The sequence below is a fragment of the Poecilia reticulata genome, chromosome 12 (genome assembly GCF_904066995.2).
Source record: "Poecilia reticulata chromosome 12, P_reticulata-male-v2, whole genome shotgun sequence".
Taxonomy (NCBI): Eukaryota; Metazoa; Chordata; class Actinopteri; order Cyprinodontiformes; family Poeciliidae; genus Poecilia; species Poecilia reticulata.
Window position 1 is genome coordinate 8503102 of NC_088841.1, and position 17314 is coordinate 8520415.

General features: G+C 40.4%; 1 protein-coding gene across 4 annotated transcripts in view; it reads left to right on the forward strand.

Annotated features, from left to right (window-relative positions):
- Positions 1 to 17314, forward strand: part of dab2ipb (DAB2 interacting protein b) — a 170645-nt gene that overhangs the window by 21961 nt on the left and 131370 nt on the right. Inside the window, exon 1 of one of the 4 annotated variants that reach the window (XM_008423610.3) lies at positions 23 to 343. The exons of 2 other annotated variants lie outside the window; for them this stretch is intronic. In XM_008423610.3, the coding sequence (XP_008421832.2) occupies positions 304 to 343 (40 nt within the window). In that variant the 5' untranslated portion in view covers positions 23 to 303. Of the gene's footprint in view, positions 1 to 22; positions 344 to 14907; positions 15400 to 17314 lie in introns of those variants that run through there. One more of the 4 variants, XM_008423611.3, reaches the window with a different exon arrangement.

A 17314-nucleotide genomic window follows, 5' to 3' on the forward strand; every position in this document is an offset into this window, starting at 1 on the left:
TCTGCTATGCTCTCGCCGCCTGGCTCTCCACAGAGGGGCTCAGTCAGACAGATGTAACACAGCAGCACAAGTTGGAGCCGAACTGAGCTGGCAGGCGGCGGGGGCCCAGACCAGTGCCAGTAGCTCTTACTGGAAAACCGCAACAGGACTAAAGTTGGCATCAGAAGGACGACACATCCTTGACACATCCGGTTGAAGATCAGTTGGCGAGAATTTCTTTTTTTTTGTTTTGTTTTTTGTTTTGTCTCGATCAGGATGTGGGAGTGTTGATCTGGGCGCTCACCATCACCCTGCGAGTTCACCATGGAGTCTGACACAAGCGCCAATCAAGAAGCACCGAATGGTAAGAGAGGATAAGAAAGAGAAGATGAGAACACTTGAAAGGGAGAGCAGAGAAACGAAAAAGTTTTTGAGCATGAGAGGTAGTTAGTTGGGTCATGTGTTTTTCCAGTTAGCCTGTTTTTATTGCCAGGCTGCTGACTTGGCCCTCTGTGGCCATCATGAATAGGACTTTAGTCTGGTCTGATGATTGAAAGCTGGGGTTTGGGGGGGTGAAAAGGTTAAAAGATTACATGACAATACGATGAAATCACGGCGAAAGCATTCAACTTCAGCGGTTGTCTCTTCTGTGTCGTTTTGCAGTTCGAAAGTGCAGAAGTGTGAGAAAAGTGCGTGTGGGATTGGGAAGCTCTCTGGTTTCTGTTTGCGCTCGAGCCGTTCCCGGTATGAGCCTCGTAAAAACTGGAAGCGCTCCTCTCCGCATTCGACCAGAATAATTAGCATATGCGAGGGGCCATGGGTGTGGGATTCCCGCTCCAACGCGGCACGATAATTTGGCGGTCGTGCGAATCCGTACGTTCGCGGTCACCGCGGCGTCGGAAGTACGTGGGTGTTTGTGTGCTTCGAGAAAACCCAAGAGCAGCACAAAAGAATGAAAAGTGGGATTTGGATGAAGTTGGGAGGGGAGATAGAAAGACACACAGAGCAAGAGAGAGAGAGAGTTATGTACACAAATAAATCCAGAGGGATCTGGACTCCACTGTTAGCCGGTCACTCTTTCTCCCTTCTCGTCTTCCACTGCTCTGAGTGTTAGCGCCTAAACTTGATAGTTAAAATGCTGGAAAAAAAAAAAGAAGAAGAAGAAGGATAAAAGAGACACTTATTAACTTGGGCCAGAAAAGATGTTTTGCCTCCATGGCCGACAGGAAGGACTGCTGTGCTGCTGATGAAGAATGCGGTTTAGAGAATGAGTCAACAGAGAGCATATTTCCAGGAGGCCATAGTCTCTCTCTGCCAGCGTCTAAGCCACATTGTTTTATGTGCTGGGCCGTCTGCCATGACAGAGAAGAAGTCCCAGAGAAAAGAGGGAGGTGGGATGGCTGCAGAATAACGGGGTTTTATCCGTCCTTCGAGATAAGAGATTTCTCCAAACAGTCAAAGTCAGATAAGGAAGAACCCACTTTTCCACACCTGTGTGCATCAATCATCAATGAAAGAAAATGACACGCGTCTAATTCCTATCATTTGGACATGGGATTTTGGGTTTAATGTAATAGACCTGCACAAAGAAACTGAAAAGCTGGGCAAGGGAGAATGTGGTGGTGGCTGCATCATGCTGCGGGAATGGCGTACTTCATCCGGGACAGTCGGAATGTGGATGGACAACTTGCAGCAATCTCGGAAAAGTAAACGGGACAATGATTCTAATCATACAGCCGGTGGAAATGATCGTCAGAGTTACGTCAGAGTGATCTTGTTAAAAATCGAGACTAAGTCCAGTTAGGATGCAGAAAAAAAACACTTTCCATCCGCTCTGAGCTTGAATTGGTCTGAAGAAAGAAAAGATTGAGCGATTGCTTCTGTCTCTAGAAAGTTAAGTTTGGAGCTGTGGGTTGTATACCCAAATATGTCTGGGAACTAAAACAAAAATTTTCAAAACGATTTGAATTTCCTTTCATTTTACAATTAAATTAGTTTTTTTAATTTTTGCATTAAAAAAATAAAATGAGAAAAAACAAAAAAAAAGTCAACGGGCCATCAATACTTTAACAAGGTAATCTAAACGGAGATGGGTCGGCCATAATTTGATATCGTTCGATCACGTCCTCCAGGTTCACCGTTCCTCAAACGTATCAAATTTCGCTCTCTCTCACACACATTCTCGCACCTCTGCTGCTGTTCGCAACAAACAATCCTGGATTTATCTTTCCGTGTGCATTTTGTTGTCTTGTATTACGTATCGCCTTGCACATTCCACCCCCCACCCTCCATGCAAAGTAGATGAATTTTGCTGACTGTTTTAGCAACGAACTGTGACTGCATCCATTTCCTGCTTCTGTCAGAAGATTGTGCTGATGCCGGGCACTTCTATTTGTCACTATTAAGTGACAAAAAGGTTGTCACTTAATAGTACTTAAACAAAACTGCATTACCAAGCTAATTCAGAAGTTTTCTCAAAGTACTACAGAACATAGATTAACATGAGTTAGAGTTTGATTCTGGTAACTTGTATTAGTGGGCAGCATGTTTACGGTCTCTGCTTTTTAAAAACACAGAGAATCGATACCGTAAAGTGTTTTTCCATTTTTGCATTGGTCAAATCGGGTGGGTAACATGTCTGGACTTCAGTCCTCCGATCTACCGTCAAGGCTCTTCTCCTTCTTGTCAGATCCTGTGAGCTGCAGTATTTGCTGAATGCAGATTGATGTTGATAGGGAATGCAGGGGGGGAGGTTTCTTAAAATTCCCTCGTTAATACGTAAGGCAAGCAACATGGAGTATTTTATAAAAATGCAAATTTTTATAAAATAATGTGGTACTGATAATGAAAACTGATAAAAAAATAAAAATAAAAAATTTCATATATATGGCCGACTTAAAACGGTGGCAAAAAGCTTCTGCACATCCAGGTTTTATGGAGCTAGTTAAAGCTGAGGAACCTAAAAACTAAATGCTACCTCCCCTTACATTCGGCTTACTTTGCAGGAACACGAAGTCCCGAAGTTGATATATTGAAGGGTGTTGATGGTTTATATCCAACAATTAAGACTTATTTAGGGACTTAAAATGCTTCGTATACCAATCAATCATTGCCAGTGTAGTAATTTGGAAACCTTTTTGGAAATGTTGATTTACAATCGATGAGCATCCAGATGGACGACCTGAGGATTAGACCGGGCCATTGCCATCCAATGCAGTTCCGCTTGATTCTCATCTTCCTTCACTGCTCCGTCTGAGCTTTCTTCTATTGAAGTGGATTTCTCCGGTTGAATTTCAAACAGAAAAGGTTGTGAACGATGCGCAACCTTTCAGTCCGTGTTGGCTACGCTTCCAAATGTTGAGTTGACATTAACAGTCAGCGCTGTTAATGTCAACTCAACATTAACAGTTGAGTTGACATTAACTCAACTGTTAATGTTGAGTTAACATTAACATTAACAGTTGTTAATGTTAACTCAACATTAATAACTGTTAATGTTGAGAAAATTATACATCTTTTTAGCTTGTGTTTTTAGCATCATTGTAGTTTTTCAGCACTTTTTAAAGCCCGAAGGACTGATTGTTTTTTTTTTTTTCTTTTTTACATCAAGGTACAACATACATTTTATTTAAGTGGGTGAGCAAGCCAGAGATTTGAGCAAAGTCATCTACAACACTAAAAAACTGGAGAATGTCGTGTCGTCGTCCTCGCAACACCGAACTGACACAGTTAGCCAAAATGCAACACAACGGTGGGGCATCATGCTTTGTGGGTTCTTTCCTGTAGCAGGCAGGGGGGAAAAATTGTAAAAATCCAGGTCTAAGTTGATCTAAAAATCATATTGACTGCAAAACTTGAAGATTTCTAATCATGATTGAATTTATTTAATTTCCCTTTGGGATCAATGTAGTAGTTTTTAAAAAAAAATTTTTTATTGAATATTTATTCCAGTACATCCAATTTCATAATCTCTATGTTTACAACGCTGGTAGAGACAAATATGTATTGATAGCAAATGTTTCATAAAGGGGTATGAACACTTCTTCAATGTACTTCCTCAAAGATTTTCACTTTTGTGTAATATATTTACAATATAAGAAAAAGTAGTTGTTGTTATTTTTTTCCAACATGCAGTCAAAAAAACATCCCAGACTGATTCGGATACATTTGTAACACCAGCTACTGTATCCATAATTATCAGAATAGTCTACAAAGGGAGCTCTGGTACCAAACCTTTTTTCTGCAGGATATGCTGAAAACCTCACAACACATTTCTTTTCTTTCTTTCTTTTGTTTTTTTTAACGAGCAGAACTCCTTTTGTTTGGAATCAAAGTGAAAACACCTCACAGACACCTGCAGAGATGTGAGGATGTTTCAGAAAGAAAAAAGGAACAAGGAGGAGAGGAAAAAAAGGTTCCACACCGTGGCCCTCATTGACATGTAAATAGGTCTGCCTGTGTGTGTGTGTGTGTTTTGTCCTAGATGAGAAAGGTGGAGGGCTTGCTGAAGTAGCAAAGCAGAAGACAGGTGGACATATTTAGTCTGACTGTGTATTTTAACTTGTCCGAGATTCTATTCAGCTGGAGAAGTAAACCAGCTGGGATAGTTGAAGCACTTTTATTGGAGACAAGGGGGCCTTTCTCCTTTTTTTTATTTCTTTTTTCTGTTTCTTGTTTGAAGTGTTTCTCACTACACTTTAAAAAAAACTCCCAGATATCGTCAAAGTGAAACTTTGGTCTTGTGCTTCAGACTGCTGCAGGGCTTTGTCACAAAGGATACTCAGTTTTCAGGATAAAGGATTTCTTCTTGGTTGTCATGTGGTAAAACTTTTGGGTGGCACGCTCAGCATATATTTAGGAACCAGGCTGTCAGTGTAGAAGTTGTAATCTATTTTACACCAGGCTTTATGGGCAGTTCATCCCAGTTAAAAAGAGCCAATTCTCTCTCTCTCTCTGTATATGTGAGGGCAACGGCCTGCACAGATGTTTTTTAAATGAAAATGTGATGTTTAGTCTCTTTCCAATTGCAATTGCGTTCATGTGCCTCAAACTATAGGATGAGCATGCTTGTTTGTGTATATACCTCATTTTTCACTTCATTTTCTTGGCTTGCCCTAAAAGGTTAGAGAGAAAGCCTTAAAGTGAGACACTAAGTTGCACACATTTCACTTATTGCACAAGTCAAACGGCAGAGTTCGTGCATCTGTTGTCAAAGGAAGATTTACTCTTAAAGTAACGCTACTGAGATGATCAGGTTTGCCCACAGCATACAAAATATTGCTTACTGGAAAATCTGCTTATGATTGTGTATTTTTATGTAAATTCCAGCCAGGGGAAACGGTAATATATTCTCCACGAGCAGCAGCTCTCTGTGTGATATGCAAAATGCTTTAAATCAATACCATCTGAAAGCTGGTGGCAATTTTCATGATGTAAAAGGAAAAAAGGAGGGAAAAGTGATCGCTATAATTTCTTTTTGTTGCTGTTTTTTATTTATAGAGTTCATGTGATAACTTTGCAGTTGAATCCAAATACAGCTCTAATTACGGCTTTTTATCTTCAAGGACGTCTTTCAGAGGGATGCATCTTTCTGCAGTCTTTCTACAATCGGCGGCAGCGGTTCATAAAAAACATCCCTTACTGATTCAATAACCGTAGTTGGGTTTAATTTCATCAAGAAGAATTTTGAGTCCGGCACGTAATCGCTTTACTTAAAAAAATATGGACACGACACTTCACAGCTTCTGTTACGAATTTAGTGCTGAAAGCCGAGTTTCCAGATTTTCACTATTAGTTTTAATCCTTACGCTGTAGCAGGGGGAAAAAAAACAAAAACATCAGCATGTTTATCAGATCACCATTTTGCCATCAAGTACTTTAATCTTTTTCAGTTTAATTGGGTGGATATGTCTGTGGCTGTGGTCGCAAGGAATTATGCACGCAGAATTGAAAATATCTGTTTGCGCTGACCGCTGAGAGATGAGCACGCAGAGGCTCAGAAGGCTGTGATGGTCATGAGAACCCCGAGGCTACGGCGGCGCTACGTTAGCAACCAGATGAGCATCTCGTGTTCCCTTTGTTCTTCCATCATCTTCATCAGAAATAGTATTGGGGTTTTGCTTTGATAGCTGTTCAGTTCCTGTGCAAGAACTCATGCATGACATTTAAAAAAAGAAAAAGAAAATCAGACTTTGTTTTAGTTTCCCAGCAACCGGCACAGCCACATCACAGATCCACCAAAAAGCAATGCATTAACTGTCTGAGTCCTAATTTTATTTGATTTGATCTGTGAGGAGCGGTTTTCATGTCTTTCTGACTGAAATGAGTGACAATGATGTAATCATTGATAAAGTGTACACTGATGAGGAGTTTGAAGGCTTTATGGAACTTAAAGTTGGAATGACATGCTTTTTTTTTTTTTCCAATGCAGGACATTTGCCGACATGAGACATGTTAAAGTTAAAAGGCATTTACAAGCTGCTGGGATGAGTAAAGTTTTCTAATATCAAAGTTGAGTGGTCTAAATGAAAATGTTATGGTCACTTTAAGAGAATAAAAGAACCTAAGAAGCAGATGGCTAATAATTATGATGCTGTAACTTTCTTACAGAGTCTGGTTAAAACAATAATAAAATTATTCTTGTCTCTGCACATGTTCGTCTTCACCAAAGCTGGGACTGGATTTCTTAAAGTGATGGTTTGGGTTTTTTTGAAGCGAGATTCTGTGAAGTAAATATCAGTAATAGATTCCTTAGCTCTAATGCACATATTTCATTTCTTTCTAAAATTTTAAAAACCAGGAAGGAATCTTCATTGGACATCGACCCTCTTCATCAAAGGCGTAGAAAGTGGATCAGTTGAAACAAGAATTGTACAAATTTCCATGAATATGAAAATTAATTAAAATGTTACATTAAATTGAAAATCTGTGATGCAAAGTAGTTTTCTTAAAAAAAAAAAAAAAGTCTTTTTGCCTTCATTTAAATTTTTGGAGACCACAAAATTCAAGTGAATTTTACCAAAAACAAATTTGGCACAGCCACCTTAACAAGTGGCTGTTTGGTATTCATCTGAATACCAAACAACTGTGAAGACAAACCAGGTCAGACAAGGTTTTCTTGCTACCACACACACTCATAAAAATAAAAATAAAAATCTTTACTTTGGTTGCCATATTTTGTGACTAGCATTGTAACAACCGGTAAACATTCGATTTGTTTATTTATGATTTATCAACGTCTTCCGGCAACACGTGAAAGCGTTTAAGATCCACATCGGTAGCCGACACGTGAAAAGTTCATTAAACACTTAAAACTAGTCTGGTGACGGGGGGGATATAAATAACGCTGCAGAGGCAGAGTTAAGCAGTAAACTCAGGGAGCTGTCTTGTGGCCAGCGGCGGCAGTGGCACGGCTCCATTTGGCCCCATTTGTTAGAAAGCCTCCCTGATGGGAGACCGTCAGTCACTGTGAAGACCTGCTGTGGAGGGAAGCAAAAACAGAAGAGATAAAAAAAAAAAGCATCTATTACAACACAATGTCTTGTTCTAAAAACTAGAATCCACACGGGTCTTCTCGTGGAGATGTTAAACATGTTTACATGGTAACCTAATGTGTGCATGCATTTAGCAGTCTCTGTCCGTGTTGTTCAGTGGCGAACGCAGCGGCGCGCTCGTTTGCCACCATTCCTGTTGCGACAATGATTTTCCGTGTCCCTGTAAATCTTCCTTTAATTTGCTCTTCTCACACTGAGGGTGGCTAATCGTGTCCTGATAAATAGGAGGCAAGAACCAGAAGAACATCAGATTTTAATTAGTGTTTTTGTTTACCCTTCCGTCTTGTTTGTGTGGCTTATCCAGTCACAGATCTGCCATAATCCTCTGGTATTTATTTCACTGCCAGAGTTTGGTGGGAAAAATACAGTAATCTGAGCCTGAAATTAGGGCTTTGTGGAAGAAGCAACATAAAGCACAAGATGGAGTGCTGCTTAGAAAAGAACTGGGTTAGTCATACGAGTTGTATTTGGACAGAAGCTTTTAAATTGAATATTAAAACCAGGTTTCCCTGGCAACATATGAGCAGTTTGACGAACAGATGCAACCTCCTGGATCAAACGTAAATAAACTTGGAAAATGTTTTTGGAAAATGTCATGCATGTAAAAGCAGTGTGGATTAAAATGATTTAAGTAATTCTACACATGTGGCATATTTGTATTCAACCAAGAAGGTTGGTTCTGATGGTAGATGAGCCTGTCATCGCTAAACAATGAAAAAACAGTGTAGCCAATTCAAGTCAAGTCACTTTATTTAAAAAGAACCATCAGTTTAGGCTACTTTTAATTTAGAAAAGTATCAACTTAGGCAGATTTTTAAAGTCAGTGAACACAAATGGGTTTTAGACGCATCAATTACAGTGGCACCTCAGTATTTGCAAAAGCGAAGGACCACAGTTGCCCTATAAAAAAGCTTATAGCCGTCTATAGTCCAACCACCAAATACACTCCTGATCAAAATTTTAAGACCAGTTAAAAAACTGAAAGAATTTGCATTTTGCACTATTGGATCTTAAGAAGGTTTTAAGTAGAGCTTCACAATGTTAAAAGAAGAAATCAGCGTAAGAGACAAAAACTTTTGAGCGGGGAATTAATTGAAAACTGCATTTACACTCAAACATGATTTTTTTTCAGCTGATCAAAAGTTTAAGACCATAGCTAAAAAAAAAACAGAAAACCCCCAAAAACAGAAATCAGTAATGAGTATCTCCACCATTCTTGTTGATGACTTCAAACAATCGTTTAGGCTTGATGCCAGTGTTCCAAGGAGGCTAGTGGGAACGTTGCTCCAAGTGTTGGAGATGGCTTCATGAAGGGCATCCTCTGTCTGGAACTGATGTCCATTTTTGTAAACTTTCCTTGCCATCCATCCCCAAATGTTCTCAATTGGGTTTAGATCCGGGGAACATGCAGGATGGTCTAAAAGAGTGATGTTATTCTCTTGGAAGAACTCCTTTGTCAGGCGGGCATTGTGAACTGCAGCATTGTCCTGTTGAAAAACCCAATCATTATCACACAGACGAGGGCCCTCAGTCATGAGGGATGCCCGCTGCAACATCTCCACACAGCCAGCTGCTGTTTGACAGCTGGCTGTCAAACAGCAGCTGTCCATTGAAGGAAAGCGCACCCCAAATCATGATGGCGCCCCCACCTCTGTGCCGTGTAGAAAACATCTCAGGTGGGATCTCCTTGTCATGCCAGTAACGTTGGAAGCCATCAGGACCATCAAAGTTACATTTTTTTCTCATCAGAGAAGACAACTTTCTTCCACCTTTCAATGTCCAATGTTTGGTGCACCCTTGCAAAGTCCAAACGGGTAATTTTGTGGCGTTGAAGAAGACGTGGCCTTTGAAGACGTTTTTTGTTTCTGAAGCCCTTCTCTCGCAGATGCCGTCTGATGGTTATTGGGCTGCAGCCAGCACCAGTAATGGCCTTAATTTGGGTAGAGGATCGTCCCGTGTCTTGACGGACAGCCAATCGGATCCTGCGGCTCAGAGCAGTGTTGTGGTCAAGACCACCTAACCCGAGACCAAGACCAGAGCGTATCGAGACCGAGACAAGACCAAGACTTTTAGGGTCCGAGACCAAGTCGAGAGGTTGAGGAACAGAAACACATAATTGCTTGAATTTTAATCGGTGTGTTTTGCATCGACTAAAAACAACGATGTTAATAAATAAACTGGACAGTATGCTGTATGTTTAGTGATATTTTCACAGTTGCGGTCTTGACTGGTCTTGAAATAAAATGCCGAGTTCTCAGCGCCCGAGACCGAGACAAGACGGAGACCAAATGCAGTCGAGTCCGAGACGAGACTGAAACCATCAAAAAGTGGTCTCGAGACCAAGACCGATCTCGAGTACTACAACACTGGCTCAGAGCTGGTGACATTTTTTTGGGTCTACCACTTGACTTTTTGTTCCATAACCCTCAGGATCAATTAAAAAATGCAAAATGACTGTCTTACTGCGTCCAACCTCAGCAGCGATGGCACGTTGTGAGAGGCCTTGCTTATGCAGCTCAACAATCGTACCACGTTCAAAGTCAGTGAGCTTTTTTGCTTTTGCCATCAGGTCTTGACAGTGTAAAGACTTGACAGAAAATGACATGGAATCCAGATTTTTGCACAGCTTTTGGCTTTTAAAGACTATGGTCTTAAACTTTTGATCAGTTGAAAAAATTCATGTTTGAGTGTAAATGTAGTTTTCAAAAAATCCCCTGCTCAAAAGTTCTTGTATGTTTCACAGATTTTTTTTCCTTTAACATTGTGAAGCTCTACTTAGAACCGTCTTAAGATCCAATAGTGTAAAATGCAAATTCTTGCAATTTTTTGACTGGTCTTAAGATTTTGATCAGGAGTGTATGCATTAATATCAACAGTAGAAGCCATTGTAGCACTGCCACAGATGTTAAATCTCTATATTTTATGGACTTATGGTGGTAGAGACAATCAGCGCCTAGGAGAATGAGTGGTCATGCTTTGCAAATGCTAGCCAAAAGCATGTGAAGTAGCACCATACCTATAAATTTTTGTTTCCCAATCTGCATTTTATTTAAAATCTTAAAAAAATATTAAAAAAAATCAATGGGCAACATTTCTGCTAATAATCTGGAGCAACTTTCCACAGAAAGATGAGTAAATAGGTAAATTTGCAAATATGGAACCACTAAAAATCAGGAAGCTAGGTGAATAAACTGATTCTGATTGCGAGTTTGCAGTTGCAACGCGACAAGATGCGGATGAAGTTCCACGGGCATGAACGCTTTCACACAGAGTTGAAAATTTGTCCCTTGGCTGATGGCGAAGGATGGCGGAGATCACATCGAAAAGGAGAAAGAAACAAAATGTGATAGAAGTCCTTGAGACTTTTATTCCACCCCTCTTGCATTGTGAGTGACTGCAGTTCCTGCAGGAGTCTGGCATTGGAGGGATGGTAACAACCTGACCCCCAAGTTCCCCATAGACAATTCCCTTTGTCTCCAAAATGGTAAATGTAAGTATTCCTCACTGCCCTGTGCCCCTCTGTGTGTCTGGCAAAAGTAAGGCAGACACTGCGATTTAAGTTGGATCTGCTTTATGTGATAATTTTTCTCCGATTCAGCATTCCAAGCCCCGGAGGGTCATTTCCTTATGCATTACATTCGGTTCTAGCAGAGACCTTTTTGAATGTTGTTTGCTGGGTTCATTGTAGATTCAAATTAGCCTCGATTTACTTTTATTTTCTCGAGTTTTCTCCCGCCTCTGTCGCTTTGCGTTCCCGTGTGACCCGACTTTCACAAGCAGGTAACAAAACAAAAAGTAAACGAGTAGACTAAACAAGCACAACTTAAAATGGAGTTGTCTCCATCCTTTCTCCATGCTTTTCACGCGTTCTCCGGCACAAACGCACAGAAACCGACTCGTGAGCATAAACAGAGCGACAGCGGATGAGGGATTAGGGAGGCAGAAAGGAGGACAAACAAAGAAGGAGATAAAAGAAGAGGTGTGTCCGAGTTGTCAGTAGGAGTGAACTGCGGCGCTTCACTTTGTCGTCCCTTTGTAACTCTATAGCCCACATACCAAAGTCATCACTCACTTGAGTCTCTTTTCTCTCTTCCTCATCTTCTGATCTTTCAATCCCTCTCTTTTTATTCTGTTTTCAGTTGGGAATTATTTGTTGAGATACCAACCAGCCAACATCCTTCTGTACCAGCTGCATTAACTTAAACTGATGTGCTATGAAACACAGATCAGGCTTTTTTCACACGTCTGTGTGCTCACCACAGAGGATTTGAGATACGAAGGCCTTCTAAGCTTATTTTGAAGCCAATCTATTCATTTTCTATATCCATCTGCTGCATAAAGAAGACATTTTTCTCAACTGTCACTGGCTGAGTGGCAGGTTACCCAGTGGTCATGTCAGACAGAGAGTCTCAGTTGGTAGTCAGAAACCTCATCAGGTTTATGTTTCTGATGCTGATCTGGTTCCTTTGAGTGTCAAAATAAATATGATATTGTACTACATTCCAATGATAACACTACATTTTATCATAGGCAAAATCTTTTTTTATTATTTTCTTTTATTTTTTTGCGTGTCAGCAACACATTTTTCCCCCAACTGGATCAAGACATTCCTGATCCAATAGAGAGGATCACTTAGGTTATTAAAGCTGATTTGGTGTTCTGACATTATGTCTCCCTCTTCATTTGATTATTGAGAACAAAACAGTCATATTCTGTAAAATGGAAGATACGTCATGACGAGTCTTGTTTCTTTTTAGTCGTTTTTTTATTGGTTTGATGCAATATGTTAGTTTTAAATGTCATGTTTCAATTAGCTGTAAGTGGAAGAGTCGTAATAAACTTCTAAGTTGTGTGTTTCACTTAGTTATAAAGTTCCTAAAATAAATGTGTTTTTCAATAATAATAATGTTCGCATGTATTTATTTATTTATTTATTCATTATGTCTGTAAATAATTTTCAACATATTACTTTTTGAGAAACTACAAATAAATTATTTTTTTATTTTTTTTCCCTCTAACCCTTGCTGGCTGTTACTGCGGCTCTAACAGTCGCAATACTAACGGTAATACTGACCATTTAAAAATTCCTCAATCTGATTCTTGCGATTAGATTGGAAAATTTCCACCTCAGATTTACACACATTCAGTCTCCAATTCTTAACGACTTCAAAGTCCATGCTTTTTCCACAGAATTTTTATATATATATTTTTTTTCCTGTGTGGTCATGTGTTTAAAAATAAACAACAATGAAAGAAGCGTACAATTGAGCAGTTTTGTGCTGGAAACGTTTAAGCTTTACTGCAGCACAAATCCGGCACCACAACTCAGCAGCAAGTCAGCAGGATTCAGTGGATAAATCACCACATTTATCTCGCCTTAAACAGAGCAGCAGATATTATCAGTACCAAAACTTGTGTTTTTCAATTATGTTTCAGTTTATGGAAAACGCTCCTGTCCGACTGTGAGACAGTGTGGGAAAAATTTGTGATAAGCAATATATATGCTAAACTTGTATAGCATTCGGCAGCACCCGGTAGACCCTATCATTTTCCTAGATTTTCTTCTAGGTGACTTTTATTATTAATATTTTTTACATTGAAACCGGCAACAAGTACCAATGTATATTTCAAAAATGCATGACTTCATGTAAAATTTATGGAAGCGCAGGGAGTTTTCCTCTGAAATATTTACAGCAATTACATGAACATACCGCAGTAGGTGCTGCAGCTCTGTTTTCTAGTTAGCTTTAGAGATCTTTTAACCTCCTTGCCGTCTTTCTCTCTGCGTGCAGAGGCAGAAGACACATGGGTCCTCATCCAACCCTGATAATCATTGCTTGTGTTGCTTTTAATTTTTTTAAAAAGTGGATAATGTTTTTGAAGTAGACAGTAGTCGTATTGTATAATGAGATTTTAAGGTTGGTGAAGGGTTTACAGTTAGCTAGATTAGCGGGCGTTTGCAATTTAGAAGATCACAAACTTAAAATGTTCATGTCTTTGGGTCAGGATGACTGTATGACCAGCTTATTGTGCATTTTATCTGGATATTTTCTAAACAATTATGAGACCTGGAAAGATCCCAGTGGCTCTCGCTTTAAGGTTATTTACACATCTTCACCACTAGGGGCACCAGCAAGCGTCAAACTTGTTTCTTTGAGACTGGTTTGTGAAAACAGATAATTGGCTAAGTCTTGTTGGCCATTTCCATGTTATTCTGTTTGAATATAAAACCACTGATGACATTACATTGAATCTTATGCTCGTCTTTCAACTTACAATGTTATTGCAATGCAAAACGTCCCTATTTGAGGAGTGTGTGACTGGGGTAAAACAGTCAGGAAAATATGTGAACAGCAGCAGGAGGAGGTGTGTGTGTGTGTGGATGGAGGCGGGGGTCAGGGGGGGGGCTTTGGGGGAGGTGATCTGTCGACACTTTTGTGGACAAATGCCTTGCTTGACAAATGTCTGAAAAGAGCAGAAACATGAGAGGACGGTTCTTCAACAAGAGGGGGAGAGTGAACTGGGAGGCACATCTCAACACATGATGCTTTTTTTTTTTTTTTTTTTACTACTTCACATGCAACCTGCTCAGTTCGTGCACTGCTTTCTATTGTGATCTAAAATGCATGTAAATGCAGCTTGCTTATGTTCGCGGAGCACAGTGAATTTCACATAGGCCTTTTTATTTTTATCATAAACCTACACTGCAAAAATGCAAAATATTACTGAGTGTTTTTGGTCAACTTTCTAGTGCAAATATCTTGGTATGCTTGAAATACTGCAAACCTAACAAGTAACTTTTACAGAAGCTTATTTTGAGTCAAAATGTCCCTTAATATTGATGAATAAGTACTAGTTATGAGTGAAAAGAAATCTGCTCGTGGAACTTGTACTTTTTTTTGTGTCTTATTTCAAGTGTGTCTTATTTGGCTTCGAAACACGACCAAAACACTTTGCTAATGTTTTTTGTGCTTTTGCAGTGTGAAAATGGAGCAATTACAAGAGTTCTCATTCAACTAAGATGATCAAAGACTTAAAAAAGAAGAAGAAGAAGAAGAAGTAGCTCCATGTCATCCCCATCACTTCTGTAGAAAAGTAGCCAACATGACCAGCAAACTCCAGCTAATGCTTTAAAGCTGGAGTTGAGTAGTGAGGCCCTGGCCTGGCCCCGCGGTTTTCGGTCAGCCGCAGCCGGGCTCCTGATTGGTTAGAAGTGAAGTATAGGAATTCAGCCTAAACCCCACCCCTCCGTCCTCCTCCTCCTCTTCCTCTCAGTCGCTGATGTACGACGGCATTCCCTGAGCGTACACACACATGTCTCACTCGCCTTTCCCTTTGAGACAGAGAGAGAGAAAGAGAGAGAGAGAGGGGGGCTGTAGAGCGGGGAGTTTCAGACGTTTGAAGACACAGAGAGAGACAGGAGACAAAGAGAGGACTCTCTGGATCTCTTTTGGTGTGTGTCTTTGCATATGTGTGCGTGTGTGTGTGTGTGTGTGTGGGAGAGAGAAAGAGAGAGAAGAGGAGAATTTCTCTTTTTCTTAGTGATTCTGAGAAGGGGGAGGATCTGAACACTGCTAAGAGTCAGTACTCTTGCAGGAGTCCACAAGACCATACACTCCACACACACACACACACACACACACACATTTACTGGAGAAGCTCACACTACACTTCTCCAGTTCATCTACAGCTTCTGTAGCCTGGCTGAATCACAGCAAGAGATCAGGACCCTGGAAGAGGGGAGGAGAATAATTCGGACTTACTACTTGTTGCTCTCTGCTTTTTATAAAAAAATTTTTTTTTTGGTGGATTGTACTGAGGATGATTTTCTTTCTGCTCTCTCAACGACTGTGGGACCTTGTCTGAGGTGAGCCCTTCACTCTGCTTTGTAATTTTTTTTCTCTCCTTTTCCGCCTCTCTCTCTTCGTTCGTAGCCCGACGACTCGGTGAGACGAAGGAATGCACGAGTCACAACTTTTTTGCTTTTAGGTTTTTCCCGTCTCGGGGATCGGAAAGAGCGTTACAGACATGATCTGTCAGAGAAAGCAGCAGGTTGGAAAGGAGACGTGTCTCCCATGAGGAGAAGACACAAAGAGCTGTAACTTGCGATCTCTGAAGAAGAAAAAAAGTTAAAAATGCACATCATAAATGCACTTTCCTGATGTTTTTTTTTTTGTGTGTGTTAATTTCTTTCCATGTGTGTTTGTGGGAAAGGCAGAGGCAGTGTTTAAGTGCTTCGGTGGTGTGTAGTCTTCATTTATCAGCTTCGGCATGATTATAGTGTCCTTGCAGATAGCAATTCAGTTGAGTGTGCAGCCCCATAGTAACTCCACCGCCAACATGTGTTTACATGCTGCAGCTTATTACCTACTCACTGGAGGGATTGGGTTGTGTCAGCAGTTAGGAAAGTTATTTCTTTGGAGGTAAATGTCTGTGCTTACAGTCGACTTAAACTGCGGTGTGTTGTGATTTGTTTTGTCTTGCATCCAAACGGGGCCCAGGCATTCATTTGTCTGAACTGTACGATTTGTAGAAGCTCAAATACTATGTATATATTTTTGTCTTATTTAAGTAACGGTGCAGGGCTTTGTGTCCGGAGAACCAGGGTGGACATTGTTGTCCTATTATTAGCGCAATCCGGGGCCGGCCGGCAGCTGTGGGGAAGGAAGTCGACTCAGAGCAGCCGGAGGAGAGGGATTAGTGGGAATGCCGAGCGGGGAGTTCACGGTCCGACTGAAGGACTGGAGTTCTCCTCGCTGGAGGAGACGGCGTTTGTGTCCAGGCGGCAGGGATGGGATCAGTGTGGCTTGTGAGCGGGAAGGGATGACACGCGGGAAGGTTGGAGGTCAGCAGCCGGTCTGGACAAGACGCTCTGTTGTTGTTTGTGTTGTTGCGGATTGCAGCTGTTGTTTGGCTGCAGGATGACCTGGTTGCTGATTTGTGTGGGCAGCTGGGGCTAAGAAGTTGTTTGCCGCTTTCAGGCCTCTGATTTAGTCTGGAGGTGTCCTTGGGATGGACACCTGAACCTCTCTTTGCAGCAGATGTGTGCATAAACAGAGTGGAAATGCAGTGTCTGAGAAGAAGAACAGCTTACAAAGCCTTGTAAACATACTTAAAACTTTAAAACTTTTCTACAATTTTTCATGTTTTAACCCTGAACTTTAATGCATTTTACTCTGAATTTATATTAAAAAAATAAACAAAAGGTTGCACATATTGCTAAAATACATGGTTGTCAGACATATCTTTGAATAAGAATTCAAAATAACATGTATTCGTATTGCCAAGTTAACACTTTGTGAACTTGTGTGCATATTTTCTTTCAGGATTGCTCTGTATTTAGCTTCCATCAATTTTCTCATCATACTTTTCTGGCAAAACATCCCCATAGCATAATGCTGCCACCACTGTGTCTTGCCATAACAATTGTATGTTTAGCATGATAAAACTGCTAGTTTGTTCATGAGACTCAGCATTTCCTCGTACACCAAAAAGTTAAAACTTTCTCATGTGATTAGAAGTGCAAACAGGATTTCTTACCATATGTGGAACTCTCAACTATTAGCTGCAAATTCAGTTACCTATTTCTTTTGAAAGTAATATATAAATACAGTAATAATTCAAAATAAGGGCCGACATTGTTCCAGAACAATGTCTGCATTATGCAATTACACAATAATCAGTAATTACTGATTATTGTGCCAGTTATTAAAAAGTTTAGCTTTAAGGAAACTCAACCTGTTGCACTGATCCTCTGATATTCCAGAAAACATTTCCACCAT